Source organism: Prionailurus bengalensis, chromosome C1, assembly GCF_016509475.1.
Source record: "Prionailurus bengalensis isolate Pbe53 chromosome C1, Fcat_Pben_1.1_paternal_pri, whole genome shotgun sequence".
NCBI classification, from domain to species: domain Eukaryota; kingdom Metazoa; phylum Chordata; class Mammalia; order Carnivora; family Felidae; genus Prionailurus; species Prionailurus bengalensis.
Window position 1 is genome coordinate 105,849,863 of NC_057345.1, and position 14,173 is coordinate 105,864,035.

At 38.9% G+C, this 14,173-nt stretch overlaps 1 protein-coding gene across 3 annotated transcripts in view; it reads right to left on the minus strand.

Moving 5' to 3' along the window:
- GOLPH3L (golgi phosphoprotein 3 like) overlaps positions 1-14,173 on the minus strand; it is a 59,093-nt gene that overhangs the window by 13,429 nt on the left and 31,491 nt on the right. For all 3 annotated transcript variants that reach the window (XM_043576186.1, XM_043576187.1, XM_043576185.1), the window contains one exon: positions 583-714. In XM_043576186.1, coding sequence (XP_043432121.1) covers positions 583-714 — 132 coding nt within the window. The remainder of the gene's footprint in view (positions 1-582; positions 715-14,173) is intronic.

A 14,173-nucleotide genomic window follows, 5' to 3' on the forward strand; every position in this document is an offset into this window, starting at 1 on the left:
TGGCTCCATCAGTAGAGCCTCATGATCTTAGGGTTGTGAGTTCAAGCGCCATGATGGGCATAGAGCCTGCTGGTGACACTGAAGAATGTAGTTTTGGTAGAGTTAAGAGTATGAAAATGAAGTTCTGAGTGGACAAAATACGTAGTAAGAAAACAGAGATGGGAGTCAAGCTCATATGGTGGAGAGGACTTGCTATAAATGGAAGGAGAAAAATCTAATGTTATCTGAGCATGACCAGAATTAAACAAAGACTGCACCCAACCCAGGTGTTTGCCCTCCTCCTATATAACACTCTATTTCATAATGTTATAGTTATAGATACAGAGGAGTAACAATCAACAGCATCCTAAATGTGATTTTTCTGCATAAAAAGACAAAACCATAAACTTCTTGTAACTCTTTAGATAATGGATACTTGAATTTCTCCCTCTGCTATAGGTTAATTAAACCTGTTAGACAACGGGACAGCTGAGTCAGTGATATTTATCTTGTCTCACTACACAGATCTTCCCATTTCTCCAAAATGGACCATTGGTATCTGCTCTTTCATAAGTCAGGAGAATGTTCACAAGGCTGTTGCACCTTTCTGTCCAGTAGTCGCTTCTTACGCATGGTGGGGGGTTCCAGATAGATTCGACCCCGCATGGCCAGCTCTATCAGGATGCCCCCTCGCAGGCCAGATGATATGCAGTCATTCCAGAAAGATGTGTAACCCTAGAGAAGGGGAATAAAAAGAAAAGAATGTTCTGAAAGGGTTATGGGCTAGCAGCAGGCACCTTAAGGATGGTTCATTTCATTGTGATTCATTTCATGTCACATTACGTGTACTCAAAGCATAAAATAACAGAATCTCTCTTTAATTCCCTTCGTCTAAACGCCCAAAATAAGATTTTCTGACTTCAAGCTCTTTGTGAATTCCCAGGGTTCAGCTCCTAGTTAATAATTGGCAGGTCAATTTGTAATTTTTGAAAAGAATTTTAGCTTTTTTGAAATCTGTTTTCATGATATTCTAAATTTCAGAGTATCAATATTAGCAGAAAAATGTATAAACCATCTGAGCCTTTTACTCCTCCAAGACATGGATTATTTGCAAGCCATTTTGATGGATGATGTGGCAGAAATCCAGCTCTGCCACTGACTACGTAAATGCTTTGGGTATGTTATTTCTCAAGTGCAATGTCCTCATCTATAAAATGTGGACACTAATATCTATCTTTATAAGTTTGCTGTGAGGAATAAATCAGGTGTCCTGTATAAGAAAGCATTTAGTAGAGAACCTGGCTTATAGTAGGCACTTAAATATTGGTTTCCTTTAGTTAGGAGCTAGAGGGGTACAAAGACATAGAAGAAATACCCACTGTCTTAAGAAACTAAAAATCTAACTGGAAAGACCATGCAAACTTGAAGAAAGTTCTATAATAATATAAATTTAAATATTTTTAAAATGTTTTTTTAAATGTTTATTTTTGAGACAGAGACAGAGCATGAACGAGAGAGGGTCAGAGAGAGAGGGAAAAAACAGAATCTGAAGCAGGCTCCAGGCTCCGAGCTGTCAGCACAGAGCCCAACATGGGCTTGAACTCACAGACTGTGAGATCATGACCTGAGCTGAAGTCGGAAGCTCAACCGACTGAGCCACCCAGGTGCCCCTATAATAATATAAATTTTAAATAAAAGCTCAATTGAAAAAGCAGGAGACAGGCAAAAATGACTACTGGATGTTTGGTTTAGATGATAGTTTTTCAAATTATAAACCACTTTTGGGCTAGTCAGAAACTTTCATGGGACTTGAACTGAGGTTTGAAAAATAGGTTGAATTTAGCAGTGAGGGAGGGTTTTCCAGATGAAGATAAATCATTCAAATTCTACTTATTTTTCAAGAGAGCATTCTAAGTAAAAGTATAAAGGAAGGAGACATCAAATATGTTTAGAGATCTAACTCAGGGACATAAGATCAAGTTGGCTGTGGGAAGTCTTGATGCTCTGAACTTTTACTGAAAGGCAATATTGAATCCTGAGGATTGTAAGCAAGGAGTTATGATTAACACAAGAAGACCCACCAAAAGTATCAGACCCGTCTAACACTCTACCTTTTGGTGTAGCACTCCCTCTTGGAGAGAAGCTGGGTGAGATGTTGGCAGGGAGGTTCTAGCATGGCTTTAAAGCATCACCTTTAAAGATCGCTACATAAATCGGTATTTTAGGGACACCTGGGTGGCTCAGTCCGACTTTGGCTCAGGTCATGATCTCGCAGTCCATGGGTTGGAGCCCTGCATCAGGGTCTGTGCTGAAAGCTCAGAGCCTGGAGCCTGCTTCAGATTCTGTGTCTCCGTCTCCCTCCCTCTCTCGCTCTATCTCTCTCTCTGCCCCTCCCCCACTCATGCTGTCTCTCTCACACTCTCAAAAAAAAATCAGTATTTAAAATTTTTTATTTTATTTATTTTTAAATGCATGTTTATTTTTGACAGAGAGAGAGAGAGAGAGAGAGAGAGAGCACACAAGCACACAGGAGAGGGGCAGAGAGAGAGTGGGAGAAAGAGGATCCCAACAGGCTCCACGCTCAGCACAGAGCCCAACACGGGGCTCGACCTCATGACCTGGGATTGTGACCTGAACCAAAATCAAGAGTTGGATGCTAAAACTGATTCAGCCACCCAGGCACACCCTCCACCTTATTTTTATTTAGTATTTTTTTCAAGTTTATTTTACTTTGAAAGAGAGAGAGAGAGAGCAAATGGGGGGGGGGGGGAGGGGAGCAGAGAGAGAGGGAGACAAAATCCCAAGTAGGCTCTGTGCTATCAGTGCAGAACCTGATGCAGGGCTTAAACTCATGAACCGTGAGATCATGACCTGAGCTGAAGTTGGATGCTTAACTGACTGAGCCACCCAGGTGCCCCATATTTTTAAAACAAATCAATATTTAACCACTCTTCTAGTTGACCAATATTTTCTTTTCTTTTTCTTTCTTTTTTTTTTTTTTTAACCACCTCACGTTAGACATTATTATTGGCTTTATCATCATTTTATACAGGTCTGATTTACTCAGATGCTTACCAATGTCTTTGCTCACCATTCCTTCTTGCATCTCAGACCTCCTTTCTGGTACCATTTTCCTTCTTCCTAAAGTAGAATTTCCTTAAGTGAAAATCTGTTGGAGGCAAACTCTATTTTATCTGAAAGGTCTTTATTTCACCACTGTTTTTTTAAAGATAGTTTCTCCGGACATAAAATTCTAGGTTGATAGTTTTATCACACTGACCATATGAAGTCCTCCTCTTCTAGCTTCCATTGTTGCAGTGAGAAATGTATCATTCTCATTGATTGTGGTTTCTTGTAGGTGTGATTGACTTGTCTTTTTTTCTCAGGTTAAGATCTTCTCCCTTGGTGTTTTGCAGTTCGACTATGACATGACTTTATGTGAATTTCCTTATCCTGTTTGGCATATGCTTCCTGTTTCTATAGGTCCTTTTCTTAGTTTTCAAAATTTCTCACTTTTTATCTCTAAGAAATTTGACTCTCCATTTTATTTTTTCCTTGTGGGACATCAATCTTTCTTATTCTAACCCCCATATCTTTAACTCTCTTTCATATTTTCCATTTCCTTTGTCTCTAAATTGCTTTCTGAAGAGTTATTTTATATCTGGCTTCCAATTTTCTCTCTCCATCTATATCTAATGTGTAACCATGAGATTTTGATTTCAACTTTGATTTCTAAAAGTTCTATGTAGTTATTTTTCACATTTGCTTGCTCACTTGTGATCAGTTCTTTTTGTTATTCATTTTGTGATTCTTCTATTTCTTTAAAAATGTCATAGATATTTTATATTGTCTGGTCATTTTAATATCTGAGGTCCACGAATGACCTATTATTTGCTATTTCTGCTGTTTCTTTCTTGTGGGTATTTGCTTCTTTGTACATTTGGCATTTGATTAAGAAGTGGCTCATATTCAATTTTTTTTTTGGTGTGAATCTATGAGATCCTGGAGGCCTAAATTAAAGATGTCTTCTTTCAGAGAGGAAGAGCTATATTTGCTTCTGCTGAGAATCAGGCATAGGGAGGGGGGGATTGGAGGACTGCCACACAACTGGGACCACATTTATTTTATTTTTTAAAAAAGATTTTATTGTATATATATTTTTAAAGCTTATTTATTTATTTTGAGAGAGAGCACATGCAGAGGAGGGGCAGAGAGAGAGAGAATCCCAAGCAGGATACACATTGTGCAGGGCTCAAACTCACAAATGGTAAGATTATGACCTGAGCCAAAACCAAGAATAGGACGCCTCAGACGCTGAGCCACCCAGGCACCCCAAAAGATCTTATTTTTAAGTAATCTTTATACCCAATGTGGGGTTCAAACTCACAACCCTGAGATCAAAAGTCACTTGCTTCACTGACTGAGCCAGCTAGGTGCCCCCAACTGGGATCATATTTAGACCTAGCTTCCCTGTTTTATTTCAACACTGCAGTTTATTCCTGACTACCCAATTCCTGGATGTCAGGACTGATTTGGTAATTTGTCCTAGGGCAATCTGGTTTTCTCATCTGTTTATTGATCACCTCTGGGATTTTAAGTTTGATTAAAAATATTTCAAATGCTCCTCCAGTCCAAATTCCTTAGGATAGCACTCAAGCTAAGAAAATGCTCACTGGTCTCTCTCTGACCCCTTCTCCTTGAACACTAGGGCTTAACTTTCCAGAACTATTTTACGTTGGTTTATCTTTTTTAGTAATCTCTGCACCCAACATGGGGCTCAAACTCACAACTGTGAGACTGAGTTGGATGCTCCTCCAACAGAGCCAGAACTATCTGAGCCGCCAGAACTATCTGAGCCCCCCAGAGCTATCTGAGCCCCCCTCTAGAACTATCTGAGCTCCCCCCCCAGAACTATCTGAGCCCCCAGAGCTATCTCAAGTACGCTTAATGTATCATTTTTGCCTACTGGCCTTTGTACACATTGTTCTCTCTGTCCAGAAGAACCAATATCCTTCTTCCCCCAACTCCCCTTGTTCTTAAGGATGGCTTCCAGGAATCACATCTTCCATGTACCTTCTCTAACCATGTCTTTCCTTCAACTCCACCCTCTAGGTTAGGTTCCCCTCCTGGGTGTGCCTATATATACTTCTCCCTTATCATTTGTTTTATCACATTGTAATCAATTGTCCACGGTAGACTATAAATTCCTTAAGGAGAGAGTATCTGACTGATACACAGTATTTCTCAATAAATGTTTCTTGACAGCGTAAATTTAGGATTGAAAGTAAATAATGTTAACCTTAAACAAAAACAAAAACAAAAAACAACCCAAAACAAAACAGAACAGAACACAAAAAACAAGACAAAAAAGAAAGTAAATATGTTAACCTGGCAAAAGCTCAGTTTGAACCATAAACACCCTTAGACGGACTCGCATTTCCTGAGGGCCTGATCTTAGATTCAAAGCTGGGGTTAGTTCCATCCATTACCTGCATCTGGCTACTCCAAAAGAGTCATAATTTATAACTCCTCTTTAAGGAGGGAGTAGGCTTTTTTAAGGATTTAAGGTTAAACTGCAACTTGCTTTAGAACACATAATTTACTTAAGCATAACTTTTATATAATCTTGGTGATTTTATAAATCTCAACAGGTGTGCAAACACATCAGCCAGTATTAAAGCAATTAGAGGAAACTAATTTGTTTGTTTTCTCATTTCTTCCTGACCATATAACTTCTGTTTCAGGAACAGTGATGTCAGATTGTCATCAGAACTGTAAGTGAGAACTGTAAATAAAGAAACAATGAACAGCAGGATGTAGACACTATGTTTCTGAATATCATTCCCATCTAAGGATCTAATGTAAAACTCCTCAAATGAGTTTTTTTAAACTTTCTTTTTATCGAGTCATATATAGTAGAAAAAAAGCTTAAAAATATGCAGAGTTTTAAAAAATAATTATAATTCTAAGTCCATATTCCCCCAAATAAATCTATCTAGCTGAACTGGTGAATTCTCAAACCATCTATAATAACATCTATAAACATAATAAATGATCGTATAAGAGAAAAGAAAAGACAGGAAAAGAGATCACATTATAGAAATGTGTAATTTACAGGGGTGCCTGGGTGGCTCAGTCAGTTAAGCATCTGACTTAGCTTGGGTCATGATCTTACAGTTCGTAGATCACACATTAGGCTCTGTGCTGACAGCTCAGAGCCTGGAGCCTGCTTCAGATTCTGTGTCTCCCTCTCTCTCTGCCCCTTCCCTGTTCATGCTCTCTGTCTCAAAAATAAATAAACAACAACAACAACAACAACAACAACAAAGAAACGTGTAATTTACAACATGGAAGTTTATCTGGAGGGGTTAATAGTCTAGTGCATATTTTCTAGATTTTATATGCCTATTCTATCTCAGTATTATTTACAGAAATGAGATCACACTGAGTGGCAACTTTTTCACTCACCCATTATTTTGGCTATCTTCTCACATGAATTAATATAGATTTACCTCATTCACTGTAATGGCTACCTAGCAGTGCACTTTAGATGTACTATAATTTATCTATCCAAGCCCTTACTGGTGTACATTTGCTTACAGTTTTTTGTCATCACAGACACACACAAAAATGCTATAAAGAAATATTCATTGTTGGTGTTTCTGTTGAATAAATGCCTACAGGAAATTTTAGGGTCAAAGATTGTACATATTTACATTTTTGATAATGTTACTTTATTCTTATAAAAGGTAGGGCATTGAGACTTCCATAAATTCAGACAGTCAACATTTTATGCTTTTCCACCTGGTCTAGTATTTTTTATCCAAACTTCCTTAAAGACACACCTTAAAACAACTCAAAGGTTAAAGATTTTAAAGTTGCCTGCTTGGGGTAAAAAGAGGACAGAAAACAAAGAAACTTAAAGCATCATTAAAAACTATGCTTACAAGGAGTTTTTAAAAATGTTAGAAAATTCCTATGATAAAGTTTAATCAAAAACAGCCAAATACATAATGGTGTATTCAAAATTATCACAATTACACAAAATATCTTACTTTAAAAGAATGAGCCTGCTTTAAAAAATGGTTTTGTGGGGCGTCTGGGTGGCTCAGTCAGTTGAGCATCTAACTTTGGCTCAGGTCATGATCTTACGGTTTATAAGTTCAAGCCCCATATCCGGCTCTGCACTGACAGCTCGGAGCCTGGAGCCTGATTCAGATTCTCTCTGCCTCTGCCCCTCCCCTGCTTATGCTCTCCATCTCTCTCAAAAATAAATCAATAAACATTAAAAAATGGTTTTGTAATTTTTCCAAGTTACCTACACTGAGCAAATATGTTTATTAGGAAAAATATCAGAAAAAAATCTTCCTTTCCACCAAATCTGAAGATTCAACATTAAAACTGCTTCAACCTTCCATAAGAGAAGGAATCTTACTATGTTTTCTTGAAATCTTTTTCTATATGCTCAGTGTCTGTATAATAACCTCTGGGGGATGTCAAGAATTACCAGGAAAAAAAAAAGAATTATCAAAAATGAAAATTATACAAGCAAAACTAGTTTTTTTCCTTTAAAAAATTACCTTAAAAAGAGTTAATGTGCTGTTTTTCTTTCTTCCCTTTTTTTTTTTTAATATTTATTTTGAGAGAGAGAACTCACATCATGGGAGAGAGAGACAGAGGGAGAGAGAGAATCCAAAGCAGGCCCCAAGCTGTCAGCAAGGAGGCCCAATGAAGGGGCTTGATTCCACAACCCTGAAATCATGGACTTAGCCAAAATCAAGAATGGAACGCTTAACCAACTGAACCCCCAGGAGCTCCTGCCAATAGAAACATTTCATAAAAGAGATTAGGCATTAAAACCTAACTCTGCTTAATCATAAGGGGGAATGAGGAACTGTGACCTGGATGTTATTCTGGTTTAACACATGACTTCAGCATTACTGAGAGGCTGGACTATTAACCCAGACAAATGAACAAAATTTCTCAATCAGCTTCATGAAGATGATGTCCTTTCAGGCTTATTCAGGGAGTTGGGTGAGGAGGGTGGGAGGGAGGGGAAAGTAGGTGATGGGCATTGAGGAGGGCACCTGTTGGGATGAGCACTGGGTGTTGTATGGAAACCAATTTGACAATAAATTTCATATTAAAAAAAAAAAGGAAGTTGGGTGAAAGATGCAAAGCTAGTCATAATGATCAGGTTATAAATTTTCTCAACTTCAGTTGAAGTTTTTTTTTCCTTAAAATAAAACCATCGTCAAAAGTTCAGAAAATTAAAAAGGAAACATGATAATGCCTTGTCAGTGAAAGAGAAATTCAAAATAAAGGAAAGCAACTGGTCATCTTTGAATATTCCTTCATAAGGTTTAAATCACATTCTGGCCAAGAAAAATATCCTTCATTTCTTTTTTTGTTTAATTTTTTTTTCTAACATTTATTTATTTTTGAGAGACAGAGCACAAGCAGGGGAGGGGCAGAGAGAGAATGAGACAGAATCCGAAGCAGGCTCCAGGCTCTGAGCTGTTAGCACAGAGCCTGACGTGAGGCTCGAACTCACAAACCGTGAGATCATGATCTGAGCCGAAGTCGGACGCTCAACCGACTGAGCCACCCAGGCGCCCCGAATATCCTTAATTTCTTACTCTAAAAAACTTAAAAGTGATTGTAGCACCAAAAGCAGAAATCTCTATGATTTTCTTTTCCCACAATCTGTTATTTATGAGAAAAAGGAATTTTCACTGCTACACAGTATTCAAAGAGAAAAGAAGAAAACAGATAGTTAAGGGGAGGAAAAATCTGAAAACATGTATGTGGCCCTAAATCTATTCCCCACAACTCTTTTTTTTTTTAATTAAAAAATTTTTTTTTACTGAGAACAAACTGAGGGTTGATGGGGGGTGGGAGGGAGGGAAGGGTGGGTGATGGGTATTGAGGAGGGCACCTTTTGGGATGAGCACTGGGTGTTGTATGGAAACCAATTTGACAATAAATTTCATATATTGAAAAAAAAAAGTAAAAAAAATTTTTTTTATGTTTTATTTATTTTTGAGACAGAGAGAGACAGAGCATGAGCGGGCGAGGGGCAGAGAGTGAGAGTGAGAGGGAAGGGGAGAGAGAGAGAGAGAGAGACAAAATCTGAAGTAGGCTCCAGGCTCTAAGCTGATAGCACAGAGCCGGATGTGGGGCTGGAACCCACAAACTGTGAGATCATGACCTGAGCCGAAGTCAGATGCTTAACCAACTGAGCTACCCAGGTGCCCCACACACAACTCTCAAATAATTTAAAATAGATTTAAAAACACTTAAAGGTAAGTATAGTATGTTCAAACCTCAGAAGAACAAAACTAGGTAAATGTAGATACACCTTGTATTTTCTTTTTTTTTTTTTTCTTTTTTTTTTTTCAACGTTTATTTTTTTGGGGACAGAGAGAGACAGAGCATGAACGGGGGAGGGGCAGAGAGAGAGGGAGACACAGAATCGGAAACAGGCTCCAGGCTCTGAGCCATCAGCCCAGAGCCCGACGCGGGGCTCGAACTCCCGGACCGCGAGATCGTGACCTGGCTGAAGTCGGACGCTTAACCGACTGCGCCACCCAGGCGCCCCACACCTTGTATTTTCAAACAGCTTTTTCTCCCTGATTAAAAAGCAGTGTATATATATTTCAGAAAAATTGGAAAGAAAAAAAAATCTTAAAAAATTAATATGATGCATAAATTCATCATCCTATTATCTCTTGGGCTTATGTAAAACCAGATTTTTCTTTAAACACACAATACACATTTCTTCTCTCCTAACCACTAATTTCCCCATATGCTTCTTCCCCAACTTCAATTTTGGGGCTATCCTTCACAGAACAGCTTTGTATGAATTATGAAATGACAGAATGTATATATTATAAATTGACACAAAATACTGGGGAATAGAGGTAGAACTGTAAGCCACACAGTTTGTAATCTCATTACCTTTCATAACAGGGAGTCAATAGGATATGATGTAAAATGGAATCATGTGGTTAAGAAAATGTCTTGTTTTTTTCTTTTTAACATCTTTGGCTTAACATTCTCAAACACACACCAAAGAGAGAGATTATGAACCTCTATGTACCCATGACCTAGCTTCAACAGCTATCAATATATACACATCTCTCATCTATACATGTCCCTGCTCCCCAGATTATTTCAGTACAAATCCCAGTCATTGTAACATATCATCTATAAAAATCACCATACTCTCCCCAAGACATGCAGGTTTTTTAAAAAAACTGTAATACTAATATCATACCTAAAAATTAACAAGAATTCCTTAATTTTATCAAATATTCAGTTAGCCTTCAAATTCCATCAATTGTTTAATACATATTTTTTTAATGTTTATTTATTTTTGAGAGAGAGAGAGAGAGAGAGAGAGAGAATGAGTGTGTGTGTGTGTGTGTGTGTGTAGGGGTGGGGGCAGAGAGAGAGGGAGACACAGCATCTGAAGGAGGCTCCAGGCTCTGAGCTGTCAGCACAGAGCCTGATACGGGGCTTGAACTCACAGACTGCGAGGTCATGACCTGAGCTGAAGTCAGGCGCTAAACCAACTGAGCCACCCAGGCGCCCCAATACATATTTTTATATAGCTGGTTTGTTTCAATCAACAGCCAAACAAGGTCCACACATACATCGCTTTATGTTTTTCATAAGATCTTTTTTTTTTTTTTATCTTTAGTGGGCCTTTTAGTAAATAGTATTTTGTGATGAACAAAAGCAAGATTCAGCTTAACTTTAATTTCCCTTTTATGTAAAATTCAAGTAACATCACACTTATCACTTTTTTAAAAAATGGAATAAATCATTCTACTTGTGCTATTTTAAAAGTAAAATGTAATAAATATAATTTTACTTAAATTTAACATAAGAAAGAGAAAATGAAGTGAAACTGAAGGAATTATTGAACTTCAAACATTTCTTTATTATAAGAGGTATCTCCTACAAAACTGCTAAGAAAGATTATGAAGAGGTACATAGGAAAGTCTGTAAGGATTGTTCTATAAATATTTTCATAGCAATTACTTTTCAGGGGTGAGATTATGGGTGAATTTTATTCTCTTCTTTAAACTTTTTATAGGGGCACCTGGGTGGCTCAGTCGGTTAAGCATCCAACTTCAGCTCAGGTCATGATCTCACGGTTGGTGAATTCGAGTCCCACGTCAGGCTCCATGCTGACAGCTCAGAGCCTGGAGCCTGCTTCGGATTCTGTGTCTCCCTCTCTCTCTGCCCCTCCCCCACTCACATTCTGTCTCTCAAAAATAGATGAATGTTAAAAAAATTTTTTTTTAAGTTTTTATAAAAAATTGAGGTATAATTTATATAGAATGAGATGCACAGATGTTCAGTTTGTTTTGACAAATGCATATATCCCCATATGTCACAGCCCTATCACTAAGTTCTCTCATGTAGACTTTTATCTCAATTTCTTAGTATAAACATATTTTACTTTTTTTTTTTTTTTCAACGTTTATTTATTTTTGGGACAGAGAGAGACAGAGCATGAACGGGGGAGGGGCAGAGAGAGAGGGAGACACAGAATCGGAAACAGGCTCCAGGCTCTGAGCCTGACGCAGGGCTCGAACTCACAGACCGCGAGATCGTGACCTGGCTGAAGTTGGACGCTTAACCAACTGTGCCACCCAGGCGCCCCCATATTTTACTTTTAAAATAATAAAGATTTAAAAAAAAATTTTTTTTTTCAACGTTTATTTATTTTTGGGACAGAGAGAGACAGAGCATGAACGGGGGAGGGGCAGAGAGAGAGGGAGACACAGAATCGGAAACAGGCTCCAGGCTCTGAGCCATCAGCCCAGAGCCTGACGCGGGGCTCAAACTCACAGACCGCGAGATCGTGACCTGGCTGAAGTTGGACGCTTAACCAACTGCGCCACCCAGGCGCCCCCATATTTTACTTTTAAAATAATAAAGATTTTTTAATTTTTTTTTTCAACGTTTATTTATTTTTGGGACAGAGAGAGACAGAGATGAACGGGGGAGGGGCAGAGAGAGAGGGAGACACAGAATCGGAAACAGGCTCCAGGCTCTGAGCCACCAGCCCAGAGCCCGACGCGGGGCTCGAACTCACGGACCGCGAGATCGTGACCTGGCTAAAGTCGGAGGCTTAACCGACTGCGCCACCCAGGCGCCCCAATAAAGATTTTTTTAAATCTTAGACCGATATTTATTTATTTATTTAAATTAAAAAAAATTCTTTTAATGTTTTATTTCTTTTTGAGAGACAGGCAGACAGAATGTGAGCTGGGTGGGGTGGCAGGGGCAGAGAGAGAGGGAGACACAGAATCTGAAGCAGGCTCCAGTCTCGGAGCTGTCAGCACAGAGCCCGGCGCGGGATTCGAACCCACAAACGGTGAGATCATGACCCCAGCTGAAGTCTGAAGTCGGACGCTCAACCGACTGAGCCCCCAGGCGCCCCCTCTTAGACCGATTTTTAAAAGAAGTCAATAATACCATAAAGAAGGGTGAGCACAATCCACCAATGAACACATGAAAACCTGAAGACACTTCATTCAGTCTCTCTCTCTCTATTAAGTACACTCCATTCCCGATGTGAGGCTTGAACTCACAACTCTGGGATCAAGAGTCGGAAGCTCTACTGACTGAGCCACCCAGGCCTCAGTAGTTTTTTCTATTTGCCATTCCCACCTTAAACCTTCTGGACAACTGTGAATAGGAGAGAGCAAACACAGAAAGTAACGAGTAACCTCCAAGGAATTTCCTCCTCTTCCATGATTTTTGTCTTTCTCTTCCATGTTCTTATAGCACTTTTTGTACCTTTCTTACAGCACTTACATACTGTATCTAGTAGTACAGTTATTGTATATATATCTTTTCTCCCATTTCAGATTCAAATGCTTCTTGATGAAAGATAAACACATCTTAATTATTTCTGTTTCCTTACTTTATTCAGTAGCTTGGACAGAGCAGGTGCTCAATAAATGGTGCCTGACTTGAACTAAAGGAAACATCACAACATTATACAGTTTTAATGACACTTCCTGAGGTTGAACTGCACTCCAGGTGGATATAAGTAAATATTACAAAATTATCTCTAAAACCTTCCCACTTCCTCTCAACTCTTCTAAATCATTGTTATGGGGTTAACTGTGTCTCCCCAGAATCCATATGTTGAAACCCTAATCCCCAGTACCTCAGAATGTGACTGTATTTGGAGATAGTGCCTTGAAAGAGGTGATTAAGTAAATAAAGCTTTTAAGGAGGCCCTACTCCAATCTGACTGGTCTTTATAAGAAGAAGAAATTTGGACACAGAGACACTAGGGATGCATGTACAGAAGAACAACCATATAAGGACATAGTGAGAAGATGGCCATCTGTAAGCCAAGTAAAGAGGCCTCAGGAGAAACGAAATCTTGGACTTCAAGGATCCAGAACTATGGGGGAAAAATTCTGTTGTTTAAGCCACCCAGTCTGTGGTATTTTGTTATGGCAGCCCTAGCAAACTTAATACAACATACTCCTGCACAAAAATCTAAAAGAAGCTTGTGTATTCATTTGGTCTTAGCTTTAAAGTTAAAGAAAGGGGTGCCTGGCCGGCACAGTTGGTTAAGATGTCCTTTTTTTTTTCTTTCTTCTCCCCCCACCCCCCACAAGTGTCCTGACTCTTGATTTCAACTCAGATCATGATCTCACTGTTCGGGAGTCCAAGCCCCGAGTCGGGCTCCACACTGATAGCGTGGAGCTTGCTTGGGGATCCTCTTTCTCTTCTCTCTCTGCTCCTCCCCTGCTCGTGCACACGTGCGCACTCTCTCAAAAAGAAATAAACCTAAAAAAATAAAATTAAAGAAAAAGAACCCTACCTACTCATTTGTATCTTTTTAGTATAATAGTCTCCTCTTCCTTCCATAAGAAAAATGTATGACATGGGATCTAATCTATGGCTGTCATTGTGAACTGAGAAGAAAAATATAATGCCTATTTATTTACACACTAGACTTTCTGAAGATATGGTTATAATAAATATCATTTATTGCCTCTTTTAAAGCTTATTTATTTATTTTGAGAGTGAGAAAGTGCGTGAGGAGCGGAAGGGCAGAGAGGGAGAGAGAATCCCAAGAATCCCTGATGTGGGGCTCGAATTCATGAACTCTAAGATCATGACCTGAGCCGAAATCAAGAGTCGGATGCTT